We start from the raw sequence: 26422 nt of genomic DNA on the forward strand, positions 1-26422 counted from the left end.
ACTGCTGCTGGGAGTACAAACTGGAAGAGCCACTCTGAAGTCGGTGAGGAGGTTCCTCAGAAGTCGAGAAACAAAAGATCTTCACCAATCCTACATCAGATAGAGGGCTAATATCCAATATATATAAAGAACTCAAGAAGTTAGACTCCAGAAAACCAAACAACCCTATTAAAAAATGGGGTACAGAGTTAAACAAAGAATTCTCACCTGAAGAACTTTGGATGGCAGAGAAACACCTTAAAAAATGCTCAACTTCATTAGTCATTAGGGAAATGCAAATCAAAACAACCCTGAGATTTCACCTTATACCAGTCAGAATGGCTAAGATTAAAAATTCAGGAGACAGCAGGTGTTGGCGAGGATGTGGAGAAAGAGGAACACTCCTCCACTGCTGGTGGGGTTGCAAATTGGTACAACCACTCTGGAAATCAGTCTGGCGGTTCCTCCGAAAACTGGGCACCTCACTTCCAGAAGATCCTGCTATACCACTCCTGGGCATATACCCAAAAGATTCCTCAGCATGTAATAAGGATACATGTTCCACTATGTTCATAGCAGCCCTATTTATAATTGCCAGAAGTTGGAAAGAACCCAGGTATCCCTCAACAGAAGAGTGGATGCAAAAAATGTGGTATATATACACAATGGAGTACTATTCAGCCATTAGAAACAATGAATTCATGAAATTCTTAGGCAAATGGATGGAGCTGGAGAATATCATACTAAGTGAGGTAACCCAGACTCAAAAGATGAATCATGGTATGCACTCACTAATAAGTGGATATTAACCTAGAAAACTGGAATACCCAAAACATAATCCACACATCAAATGAGGTACAAGAAGAACGGAGGAGTGGCCCCTTGTTCTGAAAAGACTCAGTGAAGCAGTATAGAGCAAAATCAGAACAGGAAAGTAGGAAGGGTTGGGTGGGAAAACAGGGGGAGGGAAGGGGACTGATGGGACTTTCGGGGAGTGGGGGTCCAGAAAAGGGGAAATCATTTGAAATGTAAATAAATATATCAATAAATTTTAAAAAATAGAAAAAAAAAAGAAAAAAGAAAAATTGGACTATGGGTCCGAACAAAAAAAAAAAAAAGAAGTTGAGAAACAGAACTGCCATATGACTCAGCTATGCTAATCTTGGGCAAATACCCAAAGGACTCTACACCTTCTTCCTACACAGACACCTGCCTATCCATGGTCACTGCTGCTCTCTGTTCAGGGTAGCCAGGAAATGGAAACAGCTTGGTTAATGTCCATTAACTCTTGAGTGGAGAGAGAAAACTCAGTACCTTACACAACGAACTTTTATTCAGCTGTAGAGAAACCCAGAATTAGGAAATGTGGAGGTAAATGCACGGAACCAGAAACATCATACGTAAGTGACAGAGATCTCACTCATACACTGCAAAGCCTTAGATTTGTGTTAAACCTGGAATACCTACGAGTCAGGGAAACTACAGAGGGGCCATGGCGTGGGGAGGAGCATCTGGACAGAAGGAAGAGAGAAGCAAGCTGGTGACATGACTGACCTGACGGGAGAGGAGGAATGGGAGGGCGGGGCGGGACTAGCCCACACTAAGAACCTTGAGGAAGCTGTGTGAAACCTGCTGTTACAGAGCTCTGAGACACACACTCAGACAGCAGACAGTGCTCCCCACAGGAGCCACACGGGGGTAGGAAGACTGTTAGCAGTTGGGAGGACCAGGGCAACAGAGTCCTCTGGATACAGCAGGACCGATGGACTCCTGAGCACACAGTAGCCATGGTCGCCTACACACGAGAAGTTAGTTGGCAGTCTAGCACGGGGTCCGGGTCACAGTCCCTCCCCATAACTGAGAAGATGTGAGTGTTGACAGGAGCACTGGGGAAGGAGAGTCAGTGTTCTTCAAGCGTGCTGCCTCAGGAGCCCGCCGTGCTGCAGTACTGCCCTATGCTACACATATGGGCAGGGCAAACCGGACTACTCAGATTTTCTTTCTTTTTTTTTTTTAAGGAACACAAAGCTGGGAAGTGTTGTTGGGAGTGGACAGGGAGAAGTGAGGAGTACATAGTTGAAAATATCTTGTATAATGTATGAAATTATCACAGAATAAACAACATATTTTTTAAAAATTAAAAAACTTGTTAAAGCCAATTTTCAGAAAAATTACTTGCATTCTGATTGTGATAAGGGTCACACTTTTCAGAACTCAGAAACACTTCAAAAACAAACTAAAATAGATGGGAGATAGCACGCACATCCAGCCTTAAGAAGACAGGGAAGGAAGAAGGTAAACAGGAAGTCCCTGCTTCACGTTCCCACGAGGCCTGTGACAGACACTTTCAGGTCACTAAACCCTCAAGCAGCCTTCGAAGGAATCAGTCCCATTAGAAGGTGAAGACCCTGAGACTCGGAGTTAAGTAGCTGGCCTGAGTTCCTGGAATCTAAAACTGTTGTCACTCAAATTGCTGTTTTCCTTAAGTAGGAGTGTCCCCAACAGCACAGAGAGTACCAGCAACTCTTAATTGCTTCAGTGACTAGAAGATGAAGGCTCACTGAAAACAAGAACTGTCTCTGTTTATGATGCTGTTTTACCCTTTCACACAATGCTTTGTGTTGTTTAAAAAAAAAAAACAAAACAAAAAACAAAAAACAGTTTCATGGACCCAAGCTAGCCTAGAACTCACTGTGCAGCTGAGTGCCCCTCAACTCCTGACCCTCTTGCCTTTCCGTGCTGACCATGGGACTGAAGGGCGCACTACCACACGGTGCTCAACTCTAGCTTAGGTGTGGGTCCAGAGAGGATGGCCGGGGCCTTAGGCAAGCACTGAGCCACACTCCCAGCCTTACACAAGTCTCCTAATGAAAAGTAAACTGTCGGGCACCATACAACAGAGTAGCTATGAACACAAAGGAGATGGAAAGTCCTCAGTAAAGAAATCAGGAAAAGCTGGCCCTCAGAAGATGCCACTTGCATATATGCTGTGGCATCCCGACACAGCGGTCGGCTTACCTATGCACAGCCAGCACTGGTGGATGTCCACAGCAAAGGACGTGATGAGGCCTGACTTTAAGTCATGCTTTAATGTCCATGCGTTGCTTGAAGACCTGAGATCCCATCCAACCAGAGAACCATTCACCGTGGCGTAGGCAAGAACAGACTGCGTCCCGGAGCTGAAGTGATGCATGTCTACCACACAGCCATCTTCCTTCTGATCCAGAAGCCTACAGGAACACAAAAGTAAATGCTCAGGCTTTTTCAGGCACTGAAAACAGAGCACTGGTGCCCGCTTAGGATAAACTGACAACCTATCCTTGACCAAAGAGGAGAAAGAGGCCAGTTGGAGTGGCATGGCCTTTAATCCTAGCCCTTGAGAGACAGCCACAGTAGAGAATGATTTCTGTGAGCATGAAGTTAACCCGATCTACATATCAAGTTCCAGGCAGCCAGAGCTGAGACCCTGTCTAAAAAAATATAGAAATTATGTTACCTCAACGAGACAATCATAGCTGGATTTTTTAAAAGATAATTCCAGCTACAGAAAAGCTGTTAAAAGTTTCTATACAGTTTTTATTCGGTTTTTCTTCATATTGCCATCTTATACAACTAGAATACTTATCAAAACTAAGAAATCGGCCTTGTTGCAACACTAATAAAATTAGCACTGTGTGAAATCCAAGGATCATTACAGATATATAGCTAGCTATGCATCTTCCTTCACAGAACCGCACACAACTGTTAGTGAGCTATTTGGCTTCACCAGTGGCAAAGGCCAATTCTGTTCCTTTCTGGTGTGTCATACAGTTGGAATAAAGCGACAGATGGCTTCTGAGCCTGACATGTTTCACCAGCAAACCCTGCTTCAGATTTGTCAATGCTCACGCCATGAGCTATAATCCACATTCAGAACTTCATATTGCCAGCTCTATTCCACGAGGGGGGAGAGGTGCTGGTTTGTTGGTTTGTTTGTTTCAAGCTGGGCACTTGTAAAGCTACAAAGAATGCCATAGGGCTGAGGGTGTAGCTCAGTGGCTGGCACTTGCCCAGAACCTCAAACCATGGCGAGGTGGGAGGGAGGAGAGGGAAGAGAAAAAGGACCTGACGTTAAAGTCACCTGGTAATGTATTTTAGTCTTAAGTTGTATGCGCCTCTGCTGCATAGTCTTCATTCTTAAAAATGCAAAAATCATTCTTACTTTCTGACTGTATTGTAGGCCACAGATTGCAGGCCTGTTTCAGAAAAACACGTACAGATATTCTACTTCTGACTAAACTTCCGAACAGAAGGGTGATTTTAAAAAATATCAAAATATTTTAAGTTATTAAATGGTTTGTTCCATAGATTACATATATACATATACTTTTTTTACAATTATGTGTGTAAGTGATGTGTGTGTGAGAGAGAAAGAGTGTGCATCTGTATGTGTGGTTTTATGCATGTGAGTGCAGTGGCCTCAGAGCAAGTGAGGTCATCAGACTCCTGGACTGGAGGCACAGCAGTTCTGACTGGCCTGACGTGCATGCTGGGAACTGAACTTGTTCCTCTGTAACTAACTGCTGAGCCTTCTCTCCAGGCCAGATCTAATGCTAAGAAACATGACCAGAGTTAACATGGTGAACGATACAAACAAAGAGTAAATGAAGGCCAGGTTACTTTGGAGGACACTACAGTTGGGCACAGTAAAACTGAAACATTCTAGAAAGGTCTCCCAACCTAAGAAATAAAATATTGCTTAAAGAACAGCACGCACAGTGAAGAGTATTGTCAGCCGAGAGGCATGCAGAGTGTGTCTCCTTTTACTGTCTATCTGTGTGACCCAAGGGCACAATCGTCACACAGTACACTCTGCCAATAATTTAAACTCAAAAGTATAAACAGCCACCCTCTGCTGAAACGTAACTGGCAGCTATCTGCTGTTAAAGCCATCAGTAAAGCCTCTCAAATAGATTGTTGACTATGTTGAAAATACTCACTTTTTTTTTAAATGCAAAAGCAAAGCAAAACAAAACAACAAAATATCCTAGGTGCCCCAACAGATACTCCTCCTCACCTTAAGCTACACAAGGGCCTCGAGGCAGCCTTTTCCGACATTAAAGTCATTTTCTGTTTTTCTGTGTGGTGCACTATCACTTCCCAGCATGCACTTCTCAACCACCCTGCTTTAACAGACTCACTTGCCTTTAGTTATGCTCCCCAAACGTGGGAGGCGGGGTGGGGCGCACATGCACACATTTTGCACGCATTTGTATACACAGTGTGTACTTACAGGCCAGAAGACAACCTTGAGTGTTTGTTCTCAGGCACCTTACACATTCTGTTTGAGACAGGATCTCTCTCTGGTCTGGAATTGTGTTTGGTACACAGGCAGGCTAGCTGGCCTACAAACTTCCAGGGATCCTCCTGTCCTGCCTCCATCTCTCATACTAGGATCACAGGCATGCACTTTTGATTTGGTTTCTAGAGAACCGAACTTAGTTCCCCTTGTATCTGCACGGCAAGTACTTTACCAGCTGAGCCATCTCTCCAGTCTTTGTCCATTGCAACTTGGTTCATGCCTTCCAGGTAAGATGGAACATGACCATGCTGTACTCACTGTCCGTTAACACATCTTTATGTCCCAGTAGACTATAGATTCTCAGAGAATACATTATAGGACTGGCAAGATGACGCAGACTTGCCACCCAAGCCTGACACCCTGAGTTTGCTTCCCAGAACCTAAAGGAGAAAAACTGACTCTCGAAAGTCGTCCTCTGACTTCTACAAATGCCTGTGGATGCACTCACATTTTTTTAAGCAAAGGAATTAACACTATGTAGTTATTTGTTTCTGGAGTCCTTAGGCATAACATTAACTTATTTTACATTATGGTTAATCTTTAAATAACTATTAATTTACAAAGAATTGAGACTCATAAACAAAACCAGTCAACCTTTTATTGTAGAATGATCAGCAAATCTTCATCTAAAATATATTACCAAATAGATATTTTAGTGCTGGACAATGGGACCTAGGTTTCTTGACTGGTGAACACTCGCTGTGCTCTGGCAGTGAGACAATCTAGCTAACAGCCATGTCATTTAGGACAATTCCAGACTAAGGTTATGGAGACCAGGGCTGCCCCTATGCACTCTAACAAACTGTAGGAATTAATATGCAAGGCCCCGCCCTCTAAAGCCAAGCCCATCTGAGTGTTCTGGGTCAGAAGCAGTTTCCTGCACTTCAGGGCTTACAAGAGCTCCAGCTGGCCATACCGCACTGCAATGTGGGAAGGTGGAAGCTACCACACAGTGCAGTATATGTAGAGTTAAAAAGACGGCAGACAGTACCTGCTTTGTAGAGGGTGAATTTTAGGAGACTTGGGTAACTTAGAAGCCTCAATTCCAAGAAGCTGGACAGCGCCGTTATCAGATGCTATGGCCAAGTAGTGGGAGCCTTGGCAAAACGTTAGTGTCTTGACACGCCCTCCAATTCGGCTGTATGTAAGAATAGACCTGAATGAAAGAAATATGATACCATTTCTGAAACAGCCACAGCCATTGCTGCTAACAGTAATTCACACGGTTATTAAAGTTATTACTGAGGTCCATTTATCTCCATGATCTCTAAGAGTCCTCGAACAAAACTCCTTGTCTTTAAATGTCCATCTTCAAGCACTTCTGTCCTATTACAGGGCCTGAGCTGGCCCCAAGTCCCAAGCTAATCAATTCTCCAACCAGAGCAACAAACCCTTAAGTCCCATATCCTTCAGCTCCTCTACAGCCCTGCACGTGAAGACTGTCACAGCTGAGAAAGCTCTCACTTTGGAAGCAAATTCCCATTACCTGCACGACCGCTGTCATGATCCGTGCCTTGGTTCCTCATGCACAGAGAGCATCAGGAGGCCCCAGGAACCATCCGCACAGGCGGACGCTCACCACGCTATTCCGCCTTGCACACACGCTAAGCTCCCGAGCCATCCCAATCCTTTCTTACCACTGCCTGCTCTGTGAGTCTGATGCAAAGGACGTTGCCACTGTCCCACTCAACCTCTGCAGACTCCTCACATCACTTGTAAAGAAAACAGAACATCTGACATTCCAGCCTAGCACTCCTCTCTGGCTCAGTTCTTCTCACTAACAGCTTAAATGTACATTTACTAGCTACAAAGTATATTTCATTTTGTCTACTCATTGCTAGTGTAAAAAATGCAACTTATCTCTGTATAAAGATCTTCTATTTTGTCTTGTCATTTAATGTTTTTTCTCTTATACTAGATTGTGCTGACTCCTAACAGAAAGTTTTACGGTTTTTTCCTATTTGTATATATATTACATGCGTGTACGCCTGCATGTACTCCTTTCCTAAATACCAGTCTAGACCCTCCAATACAATGCTTAATAGAACTGACCAACACGCCCATTCTCCTTCCACTCCTCTCTCAGAATGCCCACACTCTCTATCAGTAAGTGTCAGCCGTGGCTTGTGGAGACAGCTCTATTTCTCCATCACTCATTTACTGAGTTGCTTTTAACCATGGAATGGTGGACCTCATCAAACGCATCTCCAGCCTCTGCAGGGACCAGTGCATAGTTCCTACTCTTTATGCTGCACGCTGAACTAGCCTTGCGCCCCTGGATGATCTGTTCTTGCTCTTGGTGTATACTATTTTTCAGACTACAGTTGGTTTAGTGTTTTGATGAGGATTTTCACATCTGCACTGATTATGCCACAGGTCTAAGTCCCAGGAAATTAACGTGGCTGTAACATCAAGGTAACACCTGCTTGTGGACTGAGTTCAGAAGTGTCCCCTTATTTCTTGGAAGCCCTTGTGAAAGATGATTATAATTCCTTAAATGTAGAGTGGAGTTCACTGTGAGTCCCTCGCGGGGCCCTTCTCTGTGAGATTCACTAACTGTATCATGAAATCTATGTTGTTTAGGCATCTATTTCTTCTCCAATCACTTGCAGCAGCTGTGTCTTGCTACAAAGTTGCCCATCCCATTCTAATTTTTGGCACATAACTATTTACAGTAGTCTTTTTCATTTCTGACAATAACATCCCCTTTCAAAATTCTGATTTGGGTAATGAGTTTGTTTTCATTTCTTTAAAACCAAACGCTCCTCTCATAACGTTTCCAGTTCGGCTCCTCTTCACAGAGGCTGCTTCCTGTCTCCACGCTCCTCCGTTTCCGTTCTCTACCTCCCCTGTTTCCTCTTAAGTCTTTTCCTTCCCTTTCCTCTGGGGTAGGTCGGGTCTCCTCTTACTAATTTATTATAGCTGAACTGCTGATCTCGGATCTTTTTAAAAAGAAACACAGATTTAATACCTACAGGTAGCCATTTCCTACACTCCTGTGGCCGTGTTCCCATCTGTCAGGACGCTGTGTTTTCATGTTAATTAAGCTCAGTCTTTCCTTTGGACTGCTAGCTTCAGCTACTCAGGTGCTTCATCTCCACATACCTGGGAATCTCAAATCCCTCTCTGCTGCCAATACCTGATCTCTTTCCACTACAGTTGGAGGATATACTTTATACACACCTGTGTTTTTACATTTATTGATGCTTCTTTTATGAACTAATGCATGGTGTAGCCTGGAAAATATTCCATGTACATGTCAAAAACTTGCATTCTAGTATTGCGGAATAGAGTTCTCTTGCTTTCTGTCAGATATGATCGCTTTTCAGCGACTGTTTATGGCCTCTATTTCTGTGCTGTTCTTATATTACTGGTTCTATCCACACTAAAAATGGGCTATTAAAGTCTCCTGCTATTGCAGTTAAACTGTCAGTGTTTGCTTCATGTATTTTGTTAGGTGCCAGTGTTTATGACTGTCCTGCCTTCTGATGGATGGAGCTTTTATGGTAAAATGTCTGGCCCCAGGAGGATGTCTCTGAGCGTCTCTTCCTCACCGGTGACTCCCTGGGGTGTGCGGTTTATCTTTCTGATCCTTTTAGCCCATTCCAGCCTTTGAATTTAGATGTCTCTTTCTGAGTAGCAGAAAAGTGACCCCAACTGTTTCCTTCTTTCTGCCTCTTTTGCCTCCTGATTAATCCCTGTGGTTACTAGTAGGGACAACTTATGTCTGACATTTTTCTATTTATTTCTGGTCATAACTGGGTTTTCTCCACCACTGCCTTCTTTTGTATTCAATATTTTTTAGAATAGCATTTTATTTTCCTTGTTTTTGAATTTTACTTAAAGTTTTTAAGCTTTTAAGAAGTTAAAGAGAAATACAGTTAATAACTTTTTTAAAATTAAATAATGCTAACTTAAACACAAAAAACTCTGCTTTAATATATTCTTCTCTCTTTCCTCTGGTCAGCTGTTGTCATAAAGTATTTTAATGTGATATGCAAGTATTGCTGAGGATCAAACAACTTTCTTGGAGGTTTGAAATTCCTACAAAATGTTGGTTTTAAAAACATCTATATAAAACAAAAAGTAAAAAAAATAAAATAAAATTGCTACGTACACCAATGTTTCTTTCACTGACTTTTCCTTTATATTCTATTTAATGCAATGCCAAGAGAGAATGAACACAGAAATAGTATAATGTGAAAGCACAGAGCCCTTTAAACAAACACACAGCTAACCCCCTTCCTACTGGGCTAGTAAATACGAAGCAGACTTTTATATTTCTTTCGAGTTGAGGGTATTTGATTTGATCTCATTTTCGTTAGCTAAGCTCAATGAACTGATAACAGGAGGAGCAGCCGAGCGTTGCCTCCATCTCTTCAATGAGGATGAGACTCACTCTGATTTATAGCAGGCCTTCTGGCAGAACCAATTAGGCAGAGAGCAAACAGGGAGATGGAAGACTTACGTATGAGTGACAGAGACTGGGGCAGACAGAGGAGGAAGAAAACCTCACGCAAGGGAGGAACAGATATATGATGTCACCCAAACCTTATAATAACCACATTTATCGAATTCACAGTCTGGGCATTCAAACTTTCAAGAACACTGGTCACAAATGACCAGAGCAATGGAGTCCTATTGTCCTGATGCAGCTGGCTAGCACATGTCATTGTCACACCCTTTGCATCTACTGAGTAAATCAGGTTTGCCAGCCACCAAAACAGACACAGAATCTGTTCATTCACACTGTCCACGCTGCTGCCACCCTAGCTGGGGCCATGCCCCCTCCCTGTATCACAGTGATGGACAGCCGGGGCCACGCCCCCTCCCTGTATCACAGTGATGGACATTCCCACTGCTGCTGCCTTACCACCTTCATCTGATCATCAACTCAGCCAGAGCCATTCCTAGGGCATCTTAGATCACAACTCTCCTCTGTTACAACCTTCCAAAGAGTCCTTCTCTTTCAAAGTTGAAGTCCTTCACAAGAGCCCTCAAAGTCTATAAAGCTGGACCCTCTCACTTCTCTCCCACTTGCTTGTTCTGCGCAGTTTACACAAAACTTCCTGTCAGGCACGATGACCAGGTCCCCACACCCACACCCCAGGGACTCTGAAATCCCTGTGTACTGGCTAGTTTTGTGTGTCAACTTCACACAGGCTGGAGTTATCACAGAGAAAGGAGCTTCAGGTGGGGAAGTGCCTCCATGAGATCCAACTGTGGGGCATTTTCTCAATTAGTGATCAAGTGGGGAGGGCCCCTTGTGGGTGGTGCCATCACTGGGCTGGTGTTCTTTGGTTCTATAAGAGAGCAGGCTGATCAAGCCAGTAAGAAACATCCCTCCATGGCCTCTGCATCAGCTCCTGCTTCCTGACCTGCTTGAGTTCCAGTCCTGACTTCCTTTAGTGATGAACTGCAACATGGAAGTATAAGCTCAATAAACCCTTTCCTCCCCAACTTGCTTCTTGGTCATGATGTTTGTACAGGAATAGAAACCCTGACTAAGACACCCTGTTTCCTCTGCCCAGAACACCCAACCTTCATGCCTTGGGGTTCTTTCTCCCTTCTTTCAGTTCGTTCCTCGAATATATATTCCTCTGTGAAGCATGAACAGTGTCTACGAACAGTTTACTGACAAGTCCAGCTCCCAAACCTGTGTTCCCCGGCCCCTGTCCTCTGACAGGATCGTCTCAATACTTCACTTATTTAGTTTTTGCTGTTTCATGTCCCACCCGATGGCCAGCCTCTGGTCCACACAGCCCTGAGCAGCTCTGACAGAGAAAGCACTGAGCAGGCACTGCTGACTTAGCTGGACCGGCTGACCCAGTGTCACCTTACCGCGTTGTGGTGGTCTTCCCCTCCATCTTCTGACTGTTCCAGATTTTCACTGTGCCATCATTTGAACATGTTGCAAAAAGTAAGTGTTCATCAGAGACTCTGATTCGATTCACAGCAGATTTGTGCTCATGAAGATGTGCAACTAGCAGCCCTTTAGGACGCCACCCTGAGAAAAAGCAAAAGTATCTTAAACTGTGGCTGAGACACAATAACTCACCACCCTCTAGCTATAATTCTCCACTACTAACCTCAGGGCAAGCCTGAGAACTAATCAAGCGTCCCCTGGCTAGCCCATCCACAGGGGTCACTGGACCACCACACCACTGACTAAGATACCACGGTAGCAATTAAGTACTGCTCAAACAGCTTCAAAAAGACTCTACGTCGGGGCCCTTTTCAGTGTCTGAGAGACACAGTGGTCACTTATTCCTCAGAAGAACCCTGTCTGCTGATTTAGAAGCCATGAGATGTGTCCACCCCAGCCTAAACAAACAGCCTGGAGGCCACTTTCTAAGCAGGAAAGTTGCAAACCCCCACCTGAGACGTTAGGTGACCAGGCCATGGCTGAAGCCCCCTGAGCTGTCAGCTTCTCAGCTCTAACATGGGGACATCTCACTTAGCTCAGGAGGGAAGCTGTTCACATAAATAACGTGTGGGTCCTACACCACCCCAGCCCACACGACCACCCAGATGTCAGCTGGCCGTGGTGGCACATGCCTTTAGTTCCTGCACTCGGGAGGCAGAAAAGGCCTGCCTGGTCTTTAGAGCAAGTTCCAGAGAAGTCAGGGCTACTGTGAGAGACTCTGTAAAAAAAACAAAATGAAACGAAAAGAAACAAAACAAAACAAAACAAAAAAACGAAACAAAACAAAACAAAAAAGCAAAACTCCCAGATTGCTAATTTCTTGTTTGTCTGTAGTGCTTCTGCTGTACAAACACGCTAGAATTAGGAGTCAGAGCCTCTGAATGTACACAGACTTCCTAGCACATTTAAATGGCATCTATCATTTTCTGTATTCTATTATGCCTATTCTCCTGTGTATACAAGTTCTGGAACAAAAACTCATGTTTCATCCTGTAATGAATGCCTTCCATACCCAGCACAGGTCCCTGCACATAACATCTTCAACATTTCTACACAGCTTGAGTAAATGAAATTTAACATTTTATGCATTTAATATTACTTGATTTTAAAATAAATCAAGAAGCTCTGCTGAAGATCAGGCCTACTGTGGAAGTTACCAGGGTGTGTGAGTAGCTCAATGTCACTTTAGAATGACTGCTTACCAAGAGGCAAAATGAAATTTAGATTCCTCCCAAATGTAACTTATTCAACATTAAAAACTCATTTCCCCTTGGATTACTAAATCACCTAAGTGGGAACCCAGGCTGAACATAATTGCTAAGAAGGATATACTCAGTTTGAGGTACCATGAGGTCTACATGCTCTACAGACGGGCTGAGTATCTTATACAACTGCTCAAGTGTGAAGCAAAAAACGAGAATTAAGCAGTCACCGCACACTTCTGTGCTTGAACAAAATGTGTAACTCCATTTATGTATAAAGTGTACCTATGAAGAGAGGATCATCAAACAAGATTGTGTGCAGGCATCTTGTTATGTTTTCAAGCAGATCTGGCAGGCAAGTGGCATTAGCTTCCGTCACGGAAAGAGCTGGAACATTCCAGGATACTCGTTCTGATAGAAGCATCTGCCACTCTGCTTAGCACTTCAAAATATTTTCTAAATCTTTAAACCTTCAAGCGACTTCAACCACAACTTCCCAAGTCCACATGAAAGCTCATGGGGATTCCTGTGATCTTTGCAAAGTCTAAATGTAAATACACTATGCAGTTCTCAGAGTTTTAAAGATAAGTTTATACTATTACAGCTTAAATATTAAAACTCATTAATTTTTTAAAAATCACACATACAGAGTCCAAGAGCAGCTGTGGCACTGTACAAAGCAGGCTGCTGGCCCAAGGGGCCCACCCTCCAAACCAGCATCCTCTCCATCTCCGCTCAATCCCTGCCAAATACAGGAACTATCTTACCAAATTCTTTTAGTTTGGGCTTTGTTTTATTTTCTTTTACGTGTGTGTGTTTTAGCTGCATGTCTGTACACCAAACACATGCCTGGTGCTCAAAGAGTTCAGAAGAGTAAGTTGGAGCCCTTGGAACTGAAGTTACGAAGAGTTGAGAGCCACTGCGTGGGTACCAGGGCTCTTAACTGCTGAGCCATCTCTCCAGATCATTTCATCTAATCCTTACTGTCAATAATTAGCTAAATGCTGGTGTTAGAAGTTATTCTGTTCTTTCCAAAAGCCTCCGTGATTTCTGAATGTCCTCCTACCTTTTCTTAGGTAACATTAATCAGAGAGTAAACTCTGTAATAATTAACAGAACAGCAGGGGTCTACCCCTAGAGGCTGATGGTCACGGAGAACAACCTGAGAGTGGGGGGGGGGGGGCTCTATGCCATGGCTGCCCGGCCCCTGGCGACAGCCAGGAAACAGGAAGCACAGACAGGCTCAATTAAGTGTCTGGCCTGAGCAGATTAAGTGGCAAAGCTAAAAACGGCGAGTCCACACATAATGACTCAGGTTTCTGTCTACTGCCTTGCAGCTGAGCCGCTCTTACTCCTTCTGTCTATTAAAGCACACGCTGCCTCAAGCAGGCTTGAGGGCACGGAGGTTCAGGGGCCAGAGATTTTCACGTGCCTCCCTAACCAAAGTTTGTCTTCAGAAATGCTAAAACTCCTAAATGCTGAGGGGTTTTGGATTTTTGGATTGGGGAGTGCTTGATCTGGCTCAGGCTCCAGGCAAAGGGGCCCCAGCACGGCCCTCACCAGGAGGTGGTGGCTTGCTCTCCCACTCGGCGTTCTCCATCATCTGCTTGGCTATGCGCTCCGCGTTGCACTGCTCCCGCTTCTGCTGAATGAGCTGCTGCAGTTCCGTCTTGCAGGTGGTGATCCGAATCTGGTAAGTGGACGGTAGGACTGTGCTACTTACAACCGGAATCACGGGCTTCTTACTGGGGATGTGTGTTGTTTCTGAAACCTGAGACACAGGACAGATCTGTGTCAGAGCAAGGTATATTTAAGAAATGTTCCCATGTTGTATCTATCCATTATACCAGCTTCTGGTCCTTCAAAAAAATACTAGTAACTCAGGCTAAAAGAATAAGTGGGATTTCAACTGATCTAAGTCAATATCTTCTAATTAAAATATAACTGGTGGGGGTAGAGCTGTCTTAAATTACAAACTCACTTCATATATATCAAAGCCATTATATTTAACATGAGCAATTTGGAAATCCTCCTCCAAATATTTTTGCTTTTTGTTATATTAAAGGAAGAATAAAAAGACTTTAAAAGTTTTTTTGGGTTTTTTTTTTATTTGTTTGTTTGTTTGTTTTCCTGAGACAGGGTTTCTCTGTTTAAGCCCTGGCTGTCCTGGAACTCACTCTGTAGACCAGGCTGGCCTCGAACTCAGAAATCCACCTGCCTCTGCTTCCCAGAGTGCTGGGATTACAGGCGTGTGCCACCACCGCCTGGCTAAAAGTTTTTAAATGTTCTCTTTAGCCTAGCTAAAAGTTTTTAAATGTTCTCTTTAGCCTAGTTATGATCTTGGTTTGGTCTTTAACCCAATTTTAGCTTGCTTTATTGGCAAATGTCTCAAATGAGTGACCTTCTCAGTGCTTCAGTAACTGGGTTTCTCTTGGCTATGAAATATAAACCAATCAGAAGCCATTTATCCCTATTCCCACACAGCCTTTTGACATATAAACAGCAGAATAAAACTCAAATGTGAGGATAATGACTGCCTAAGTGACAATACCTGTGGAGACGTTGACAAAGGGACACAGATACCAGCAGAGGACTCAGAGCGAGGTGGCTTCCCAGGCTGAACCACCTCGTGGTCACTGGTTTTAGGCAGGGTCTGTGGGATATTCGGTGGCTCCAATGACCCAAACATGCTTTTCCATTCTTCATTTACATTGGAGTCTTGTTTCACATGTTTCCTAGCTATGAAAATATATGTGGGACAGTTAGTCTGAAGGTAAACGCACCGTGTTTACTATTCATAAAGACACATGATGGACCCCACTTTCTATGTGCTCCTTTGCAGCTCCATTCTATTCAGCTCTATGTCCCTGTGCACACATATGAAGACCTGGGCATGCTCAGCTTCTAACCACAGCACACAGAAGTGCTTAGTCTCCTGCATCTGTGCCGACACTGGGGACTGTCCATCTAGCTCATCCAGCTAGAGAATGGAGGTCATTTTCATTTTTAAATTATTTACATTTAATGTTTATTTATTTTGGTCTATCAATTACATGCTTAAATCCTTCTCCCTTTTCCTTGTGGAGTGCTTGCTTTTTTTTTCTTACTGATCTTTATGGGTGCTGTATATGTAAACCATCAGTAATTAAGTTGCAGACACTTCATCCTAAAGCTTACTTCAATAAAATTCATTTGCTACCCTCAAATATGACGTAGGGACAGGGAGAATCTTAAAGGCATATACTCAGCAGCAAACATAGTGTGTACAAGCTCTTATGAGTCTGTCAGTGGTAACCGGGCTGACAGTTCCAGATAGCCAGCTGACAAATAACTAAGGATTCTCTAGCCTTTACTCTTTTGTATTTCATTGTTTATTTTACATTCATTGGGCATTATTAGTAAGCTAGAGATTTGTATCTGGTTTGCCACAGGCTGGACTTGAGTTAGCAGCAAAGGGATTAAAAGAATCATCCCTTCCTCAAGAGGCACATGGCTTTACAGGTAGAGAGCTCGGGGCACTGGCCTTCCCTCATCACAGAGCTGTGGCCTAGGCAGGTCCCCCAGGCTCTCAACTGTGACCTCACTGTCCTACTTGTCCTCCTGTCCACCTACTAAGGAGCTAAGTCGCTACGCTTCAGAGCTCTATATCTGGGAAATGGGGAGAGTATTTACTATTAATTACCTAAAAACCAGCCTTATAAAACAGCTAAGAAGAGCAAGATGCACACACTGATGCACTCACCCCGTTTCTCATCTGGTTCTTGTTTGGTTTTAACAAGATCAACCTGTCTCCCAGTGATGCCCAAGGCTGCCAGGTCGATGACCCCTTTCTGGCTGCTGTCATGGAGATGGCTCTGGTCTACTGCATTAGCTTTTGCTCGATTTGATTTCATCATGAAGTCCTTCAGTGCCAGAAGTTTATCTTCCTCTTCTTCGGTCATCCCCTAAAAACAAATTAACAAGGTATTTTTGGTTAATTTCAAAAGAAAAAACAACAGGTTGCAGGATGATTAACAGATGAAGGTTCAACTCCAAATTCAACTGAAAAAGGAGACGGCGGCGCAGGAGAAGGAAGAGGAAAGGATGGCCACCGGCTCTTCCAGAGTACTCGGCACCAGTATTTTCTTCATATTAGCTTTATACCTCAAATTCTGTGGATACCGTATCATAGGTTCTGTGACTCGAATAAGGCAAGAAAAACACAGATGTTCAGAAACAAGTAAGACGCCTGCTATTCAACAACAACTTCACGCATTATTCATCTGGGAATTACAGAAAATCAGAAGAAACACCCCAGAAAATTATTGGAATGAAAACGTTTGTCAAGGTTTTTTTTTTTAACAGTATTTTTTTAGATTTATTGTGAGTGTTTTGCCTGCATATTGAATGCATGTGCACATACGCATGCCTGGTGTCCACACAAGACAGAAGAGGGTATGTCTTGGAACTGGAGTTGCAATGGCTCTATGCTTCTCCATGGGAGCTGGGAACTGAATCAAAGTCCTCTAAGAGAGCACTAAGTAACCATTACGGTTGAGCCATCTCTCTGCCCTTTTGTGAAGGTTTATCATGTCCATATTGAAAATTTCCTATTAGCTATGCAAAGAAAAGAAAATTTTAATGGAGCAATTATAATTTTTTTTTTTTTTTAAAAAGCAGACAAGGAACTGGAGAGCTGGCTCAGTTGTGAAGAGCATTTGCTGCTCTTGGGAGGACCAAAAAGCCTTGTTCCCAACACCCACATCTGGAGGCTCACAACATCTGTGGTGGTTCTACCTTCAGTTCCAGGGAACCTAGTGCCCTCTCCTGGCCTCCACAGGCACCTGCACACACGGCATACAATCACTGACAAACAGAAACACACATAAATAAAAAATAATAAATTGATAAAATTTAAAAATCAAACACCCAGGCTAGACATGGGGTTCACCCTGTAATCCCAGCACTCGGAGCCAAAGACTGTAAATTCAATCTATCCTGGGCTACAAAGACATCCTGACTCAAAAAAATCCCTAACTAACCAAAGACTCAAAATCCTCATTATAAACAAGGGAGAGAGCTGTGCAGTACAGCCCACAAGACATCGCTGAGGTCAGTTAAAGAGGACCACAAAATGGGAACACACAGTACACCTAGGGAGCAGCAGACATAACACTGTCGGGCTCCAGTTCTCTCTGACAGGCTCAATGCAGCATCAGTGGACACACCTGCAGGCTGGCTGCATTTTAGGAAGTGACAAGCTGATTTGGGAAAACTCCTGAGGAGATGCATATGGAAATGTAAAGGAGCAGCCCTAACTAAAACAATCCTGAAAAAGCAAGAAAGGTAGGGACTTCGTTGTGACTGAACCAAGGCTGTTACAAAGCAGTGCTCATGGCACTCTTAGCAGGGTTCAAAAAAATCCCTAACTAACCAAAGACTCACCCAGCACTTAGCACGCCATGGCTTCTGTGGATGGCCGGACAGAGTAGCAGTGCTCACCCAGCATTTAACATGCAGCAGACTTCAATCCCTAAAGCAGAGAGAGCACAGTCCTGCTCTTGCAGCTGTCCAGAATCGTTTCTGGAAAGTTTCCAGGCCACAGGCATGGAAGAGGAACTCAGCACACAGCAGATCTGAGTTTATAAATGCTACAAACGTTAATGCAAAAGTGGAGAGGACTAGAGAAAACCATGCACACAGCACTTTAGAGAACAAGGGTGGGGAGGAGAGAGGATGCGCTCAGGTCTTCGGCTGAAAATTAAACTATATATGCATCCAGGCAAGGGAACGAGCAACAGCAAAGCAGCAGACCAAATAATTTCCACAACAGTCTGTGCTTCTCTCTATCTGCCACAGGTGTGAGGCCTTTAGAAACACAGATCATCACACACTGTGTCACAATCTCATGGCGGTGGGGCTGGCCGGGCTGTATGACGTGTGCTCTGGACCCATTTTTACAAAGCTTGAAGGCCAGGCTGGAAGGCCGGAACTGACTCTAAGTATCCAAGGCCCAGCCATGTTATATAAAGGAACTCAGCACCAACATCATCAAATTCACAGGAACAAGAAGGCAGATGGCTGCCGGCTGGGGACAGGAGGAAACGGTATTTACCATGCATCTTCTCTGCTGCTTCAATTTTGTACTTGTATCTGCACTTGCATGCAGTCAAAGGGCTTAAGTTGTATGGCTTTTCTGTTTTGTTGTTTGAAGGAAGGAGTGGAATGAGCCAGCCTGTGTCCTGGGTAGCCCAATTAAATGGGCACGAAGCAGAGCTCTCGGAGATGGGACCTAACTACAGCATTCCTGCACGTGTCACCACCTGCTCAACAGATTCCAAGCCCCACACGCCTGCTGTGTCAGCCCGGGAGTGTGTGCCCCACAGCCATGCCAGGCTGTTCTGGAGAAGTAACACACCTCGAGTACAGAGCTGTGCAAGAAGGGCTGAGCACCAAGATAGAGTTAGAGCTCTCACTGAGGAAGGCTACAACTCTGTCTTCTTAGGAATGAGAACTTAAAGTCTACCTCCAAAGTCTACCCTGGACCCAAGCCTCTGCACTAATGATGCGGTAAGGGCCAAAACCTATGAAAAGGAGTAAATGTTTCTCCAAGAGAGTTACTACACATGGGCTTGTCATCTTGGTGTTCCAGCTTTGTAATCTGAGCAGGGCTGTGGCAGCAGAGCAGCAATAATGGGCTTAGGTTAAAATGCCAGCTTTAAAACACACTGCCCCCTGAGAACTCCGGCAACAGCACTGCCTCTGCCTCTGCCTGTGGCACAGGTAACATAAGCTGCTCAGACTAGCTTTAAGGACAGTCACAGAACACAGAGAGCACAGTCAACTGCAGCAGACTATGCCTGTTTATTCTTACAAAATGGAAGCTGGTGCCTTGTGTCCTTTGTACTGGGTATCTGGATGCTGGCCTGTTCTCACTTCTGCTGGCAGCAAGTGTCCCTGGAACAGTGTACCCTTGTGAGCCTTCTAATGCCATCAACAGCAACAACCTAACATAAGCTAATTCATTCCTCTTTCCTCCACTCAGACAAATATAATAAAAATGACAACTATGCCAAGTACTGCCTTTCAGAGGCAGCAAAGTCAGACTGAGTGATTTTATCATGGGATCAATAATGGCTGCTGGTATTGAGGGAGTGACAGCCATGGAGACACTTGCGGAATCAGAAGGGAGCAGAAAAGCTAAGAGAAACAAAGGGTGCATACCAGTTCAACCCAGCAACACCATCAGTAAATACTCAAGGCCAAGTAAAATACCCCAGAGCACTTACACCGTGAAGCTCATCAGATTCTGTCTATGCAGTGTGTACTGTGGCACATGCCTTTAACCTCAGCAGGAGGGAGATCTCTGTGAGTTTGAGATCAGCCTAGTCTACATAGTGAGTTCAAGTCAATCAGAGCTACATGGTGAGGCCCTGTGTTTAAAAAATAATAATAATAATCTCTAAAATGGAGTACATTTTTCAGAGACATGGCTGACAAGCATTCTCTCTATGAAGACATTTGTAGAGCTAAGATGGTCACTACAGCCTTCCCCAGTCTTTTCATGCTCACGGAGTAGCAGTCATTAGAGTCTTCATTTAGAACCATTTTTATTCCAATTCTGACTCTAGGCCCCACACATCCCATATAAAACAGGAAGATAAATCTAAATGTAGTCTTATTAAAAGAGGCCCTACCAATGTCAAATAAAGTAAAAGGGTTACTTTCTGGTTTTGACACAATTTGCTAATTGATCCAAATTCAGACTTAACCACAACAGTAAACTGCGGGCTCACTCACCACCCAAGCCACTGCAGCTGATGGCACGCAGGGAAAAGCACGAATCCGGACCGAGATGTGTCGGCGACTAAAATCTTTCTTCTGGCTGAACTTCGTTGTATTTTGGTGAAGTACAGAACTAAGCCAAAACCAGTACTTAAACCCAAGGTTCTTTCTATTCTCCCTACATGGCCAAAAGCAGGCTGACATTCTCCGTGACTCCTTCCTCAGCCTAACTAGTGTGTACATTAATCCTATTGTCTTTGCTTTGATGCCACAGAGAATACGGAAGACAAGGACAGATTTATTTTCATTTATCACAGTATAACCCAATCAAAAACATCTTTAACATGTAAATAGCTACATCAACGCTGCCAGGAAGCGTGCTGACACGTGAGGCTTGAGGAGGGCACACACCTGTGAGAGCAGCTTCTTCAGAAGCTGTGCTATGGCGGGGTCCTCGGGCGGAGGGCAGTCAAGAAGGGAGCCATTTCGCTTCTTCTGGCGCATGTGAAGATGTCTGAACAAGCTGGCGATGTCTTTAGACCTCAGAGCATAGTCAAATATAGAGCGACTCACAGGTTCTTTTAGAACACTGAGGAGGACAAGCTTCCTTTCAATCTATATATATATATATAATACCAGAAAAGGAAAAACAGTTGTCACGGCTACAGTATGTAGAACAATTACTTCCAAACTCAGCAAGCACAACTTGTAAAGTTAAAAATATTTAATTTCTAAAAAAAAATAAATAAAAATATGGTTTCATAGGAGAAAAAAATGGGCCATTAGCTAATTTTAAAGGGCTTATGTGTTTCCTGTTTTTCAGAATTACCACTAAAATACCTATCTCTGTCCACCCTACAGGAAGGCTAGTAATTAATACCCAAAGGCAAAGGCCTTAGAAAGTCAGAGCAAGACTTTCCTGACTCTGCAGAAGACTTCCCAGCCCTACAAGCCACCTGTAGGTCTTAGCCACAGGCCTAAGATGCAGGCTCTAGCCAGACATCTTAGCAAGTACTGCCCCAGAACGTGCCTTTAGTTTTCATGTTTCCCCAGCAGACCTACACTCTTCTTCAGAGTTCAAAACTTCCTTCTTTTAGAGGCTCTAGAAACACTCTCTGATCAATGCATATATAATAAAAAGGATGCATATCCCAGCAGTCACCAAAAGAACTCTCGCTTTTCCTTTCACCGCTGGAGCTAGAACCCAGCTGCTTGGGCAGGCAGACACATGCTCTACTACTGGCTTTGTTACACAGGATCTCGCTGTATAATTCACACTGATGTTGGATTCTCTATGTAGCCCAGGCTGGCTATGAACTCACAATCCTCCTGCCTCGGTCTCTTAGGAACTGACACTGTAAGTGTGTACCAGCACACCCAGATCTAAAGGACATTCTTTGGATATAATTAACTACTGCAGGCCCTCTTCTGGGGACCCAAGTTGGGTTCTTAGCACCCCTGCTGGGTAACTCTAGCTTCAGGTGATCCAAGACTGTTTCCTGTCCTCTGAGGGCACTGCACTCACGTGCAAACCCATACAGGGACACATACAAAAACACAAAATTCAAACTTTAAAAAGTCCAGATTTTAAAATAAAGGTAAGAACTAAAAACCACAAATAATTAACCCTTCAATTCTTGATCCTGGCTTTGAAAAATATAAACTAATGATCAACACTAAGTTTAATAAGCTAAATAAATAACTAGTCAAGGAGCTGGAGAAATGGCTGAGGGTTAAGAGCACTGAATGGTCTTCCAGAGGAGCAGGGTTCTATTCCCAGCACTTACATGGGGGTTCACAACTGACTGCAACTCCAGTTCTAAGGGATCCAGCACCCTCTCTTGACCTCCCTAAGCACCATGTGGTCTTGTAAAAACCCATATGCATAAAATTTTTAAAATAATAAAACTTTAAAAAATGAATAAAAATAAAAGCAGATACAGTGTAAGATTGCACAAAGGAACTGAAGTTTGACCTTCTGCATGCCACATGGTGTGACACAAAGTCTCTCAACAGTGTCTCTCTTACTAGCTTATTAACATTACTTGCTTGAAAGGTATATAAAAATGTCACAGATCTATTTAAATGTATTTTTATGCTAAGGTTCTTATGATATAAAGGACTGTAGAGATGTACTGGGCATAAACTGGAACACGTGTACCTGTATCACTGGCTGTGTAATATATGGGTCAAGATACGGCATGAGCTTGCAGTAGACATCAGCAGTACTGATCTGATGGGCTACCACTGTGATGAAACCCACAGCGCCATAGCGGATCCACAGATTAGGGTGACACAGGAAGGGAGCTAAAGGGAAAGAAAGGAAACAGATCAAACCAGAGTCACACAATCCTTCCACTGCCACAGGTGGTAAAGATCAAGCCTCCATGGTTCCAGAAGGTTCCCGCACATACTGGCCTGACAGAGAAACTCAACAAATCAGCTCTAGCACTCCCTTGTCATACTTACCAGCCGCTCCATAACACCAACCTCCTGCCTACAACCTCTACATTCCTATGTTTTAGACGAGTGTGAGCACACAGTCATCTTAGCACTGCATTTAAAACGACTGGACAGAGACATCAAAATCCCAGCAACACTCAGTAAGGGATCACAGCTTCACTTTACTGCATACGTTCAGGATGGCAGCTACCACACAAGAGGCAGAAAGACACAGGACTTGTTTCTTCTCCACGCCACAGCACTGAGAGAACAATCTGATCCGACATTCTTTTAAATGCAGCGCTGCCCAGATCTAGCACATAACTCGTAAGTTTGCATGTCATCGTGAATGAAAAAGCAGAAAAGTAAACACTTCGTGTCTACTCTTCAAAACAGAAGAGTAACCCAGAAAACGGAATTTCTTCATTCCTTTTAATACTTTCATACACTAACTCCAGATCACTTATTTTAACTAATCAAAGTCATATTAATTTGATTTAGAAGAAAATTCAAACTTTCAAAATACAACAGTAGCATGAGGTCTAAGTATGCAAAGACATCCTCAGAGCTGTTTATCAGAGGTGCATGGGAAGAAAGACATAACTGTCACCATTCACTAGTGGTGCTGAAATGAAAAGGAAAGAGAAAGGCATGTTCACAGTCCCTCTCTTGGAGGCCACCAAGATGGCTGAGCCAGCAATGGCTCCTGGGACCAAGCCTGGCCACCTGAGAGAGCCACGCAAAGTGAACAGAGAACCAACCAGAGTTGTCCTCGGACCTCCACAAGCATGTAGCAGCATGTGCTCATGTACATATGCACACATGCATGCACACAAACACATGTACACTCACACACAAAATAAGTAAGATAATAAAATCTCTCTGAAGGTTCTCATGTGATCATTTCACTACCCGTGAAGGTTTTGATTGTGTCACAAAGCATTCACAGCTTTGTCCATCTTCCCTTTGACCCAAAGAAAAAAAAGCTGGAGTCCAGTGGTAGGGTGTTATCTAACATGCCAGGGCCCCAGAGTTCAACCCCAACACCTCAACAACCAAGACAGTAAGAGCAGGCAAAGCCCTGAGAATCTCTAGGAAGCACACAGTGCAACCATGGCATGATGGGGGCGGGGCAGGCGGGGCTGCGCACGATAAATTACTGACTCTGTGCTTCTTGTGTACCTAGGTATGTGCCTCTCACAGCCCTTACTTCACAGTCAGTGTAATACCAAGGAGACTGTGCCTCTGCCACCCCATGAGAACAGCTGGGACGGCCTCAGCCACAACAACCATGGTCCCACAATGAGACAGATGGATCACGTTCAAAAGACAAAGGAACCGCACAGCCTGAAGCAGAGCCACCCACGCAGCCCACAGGTGCACCACAACAAATACACAGCAAAGCTTCCTGAGGCTCTGCAGTTGACTGACACTGCAGTATTATAGCGGTAATTAGCTGACAATGTACATCAAATACTTAAGCCTGAGTTGAGAACATGTCTTAGAAAATGTAGCACTCGATCTTTCCTCTCTAATGTCCCAATTCTCTGGAGACAAGCACGAGGAAAGCAGAGTACACAGAACAATCTACGCAGGAATAATAGAGCACCTAAAGCCACGGGAATCACCACCATCTCCACCAAGAGCACCATGGCCTTCCTACTCTTGGAATCGCCATACTAAACCAGTGTGACAGCCCATGCCTGGCATACTGGGGCTGGGGGCACTGAAGCCAAAGCAAGAGGTCATGAGTTCAAGACCATCCTGGAACTTCAGTGCTAATAATCTGCTTACGAATAAGCATATAAAGTACATAAATCATTAACAACATAAAACATGAGAGGAGAAATTAGAGTGTAGGTTTTTTTGTGTAGATGAAAATTACATTTCTGGGGCTTTAAAGATTCAAAGCATAGCACTTTAAAATATCATCAAATCACAAAGTAAGAAGCAAAAGCGTAAGAATGGTGCAAGGGATCAGGTAACATCAATGTGTCCTCTTAAATACTTCCTTTAGAAAAGGATGCTGAATAAACAAGAAAACAGTGTAAGTACACACACCACCACCAATAGCTTGTTTAGGGCACACACACACTGCTCTGTTTAGGGCACACACACACTCTCTGTTTAGGGCACACATATACTGCAAGCATGGAGTAGGTAGAAATTATCATTATCAATTACTCATCCAACAGAAGGCAAATATCTAGAATATATAAAGAACTAAAACACTAAACATCAAGAGAACAAATAATCCAGTTAAAAATGAGAACAGAACTAAACAGGGTTCCCAAAGGATGAAACAAACATGGCTGAGAAACACAAAGCTGGGCGCAGCATCCTTAGCCATCAGGGAAACAGGAAACAGAGCTACTCTGAGATTCTATCTTACCTCAGTTAAAATGACCAACATAACAAGCGACGGCTCATGCTGGTGAGGATGAGGAAAGGGGACATAGTCATGGCTGCTGGGCGTGCAAACTGCTCCAGCTGCTATGGAAACCAGTGTGGAGGGTCCTCAGGAGGTGGGAATCAGTCTATCTCAAGAGCCAGCTATCCCATCCTTGGGCATATCCCCAAGGATCTACATGCTACTACAGAGACACTTGCTCATCCATGGCCATGACTGCTATTTATAACAGCCAGAAAGTGGAACCAGCCTGAGTGCCTGTCAGCTGAAGAATGGATAATGGAAATGTACGCTTACACATGGAATATTATTCAGCTATTAAAAAAATTAAAATATAAAATTTTCAGGTAAGTGGAAGGAGCTAAAAAAAAAATAATCACAAGTGGGATAACACACACCCAACAAGACAAATTCTGTACGTTTTCTTTGTGCTTATTCTTACTCTTATCAGAATGAAATCATGTGATGTCATTCCCGTACCCAAACTGCCCATGCTAAGTCTCAGAACCAGAAGCTTACCAATATCGCTGGCGAACTCGTAGACGTGGGGCTTCTGCAGCAGCCCTAACTGGCACATGCAGGTCAGGGCATTGAGAGCTTTCACAATGACGAACTCCTCAGCATCGCTGAGGCCTTGCTGGAGCAGGGGCTTGAGGATGGAGGAGCTCTGCCAGCCCACATAGGCGGCCACGCCTGAAAGGGAAGACAGTGTCACCGTTACTCAGCACTGATGAGCAGCATGTGGCACGTAACACAGCAAGCCACTCAAGGTCAAGGTCAAGGCAGAACCGCATTTCCTTCCCAGTAAAATAAATGAAAAGATGCCACCGACGTCAATCATCCAGAAAGCTGGGGACACCAGAACTTACAGAAGAGAAAACACGGGGATGCCTAAAACTGCCAATATGAGAAAGGGGGCTGGAGAGATGGCTCAGTGGGTAAGAGCACTGGCTGCTCTTCCAAAGGTCCTGAGTTCAATTCCCAGCAACCACATGGTGGCTCACAACCATCTGTAATGGGATCTGATGCCCTCTTCTGGTGTGTCTGAAGATAGCTACAGTGCACTCATATAAAGAAAAATAAATAAATAATATTTAAACAAACAAACAAAAAAGGGAGTGTGGTCCCTGGCGAATCGACCACGCAGCAACAGAAGGCCACACCTCTAAGAACACATGAGCCCCACAAGAAAGCAAAAATAAGTCAGAGATCCAGGACAGTCCTTCCTCAGAACTCTATCTAGCAAACTAAAGAGGGAGGCAGAGAACCTACAGAGCCACATGTGCACCCCTGAGGATCAAGGGAGAAAACTAGCGACAACAGACAAAATCCTCCAGCCCAGTCCCCAAAACATTCTT

The 26422-nt window shown here is 44.0% G+C and overlaps 1 protein-coding gene and 1 long non-coding RNA gene across 2 annotated transcripts in view; one reads left to right on the top strand and one right to left on the bottom strand.

Annotated features, from left to right (window-relative positions):
* Pik3r4 (phosphoinositide-3-kinase regulatory subunit 4) overlaps nt 1–26422 on the bottom strand; it is a 53604-nt gene that overhangs the window by 7648 nt on the left and 19534 nt on the right. The window contains exons 7-15 of the mRNA XM_052187445.1: nt 25584–25757; nt 22374–22519; nt 20624–20827; nt 16191–16392; nt 15000–15187; nt 14009–14219; nt 11162–11327; nt 6312–6476; nt 2998–3209 (exon numbers count right to left, since the gene is read on the bottom strand). Of these exons, the coding sequence (XP_052043405.1) occupies nt 2998–3209; nt 6312–6476; nt 11162–11327; nt 14009–14219; nt 15000–15187; nt 16191–16392; nt 20624–20827; nt 22374–22519; nt 25584–25757 (1668 nt within the window). The remainder of the gene's footprint in view (nt 1–2997; nt 3210–6311; nt 6477–11161; nt 11328–14008; nt 14220–14999; nt 15188–16190; nt 16393–20623; nt 20828–22373; nt 22520–25583; nt 25758–26422) is intronic.
* LOC127688619 (uncharacterized) lies at nt 18299–25594 on the top strand. The gene is made up of 3 exons (XR_007978722.1): nt 18299–18534; nt 18642–18997; nt 23841–25594. It is a non-coding gene; the product is annotated as an uncharacterized LOC127688619 (long non-coding RNA).

The sequence above is a fragment of the Apodemus sylvaticus genome, chromosome 7 (assembly GCF_947179515.1).
Source record: "Apodemus sylvaticus chromosome 7, mApoSyl1.1, whole genome shotgun sequence".
NCBI classification, from domain to species: Eukaryota; Metazoa; Chordata; class Mammalia; order Rodentia; family Muridae; genus Apodemus; species Apodemus sylvaticus.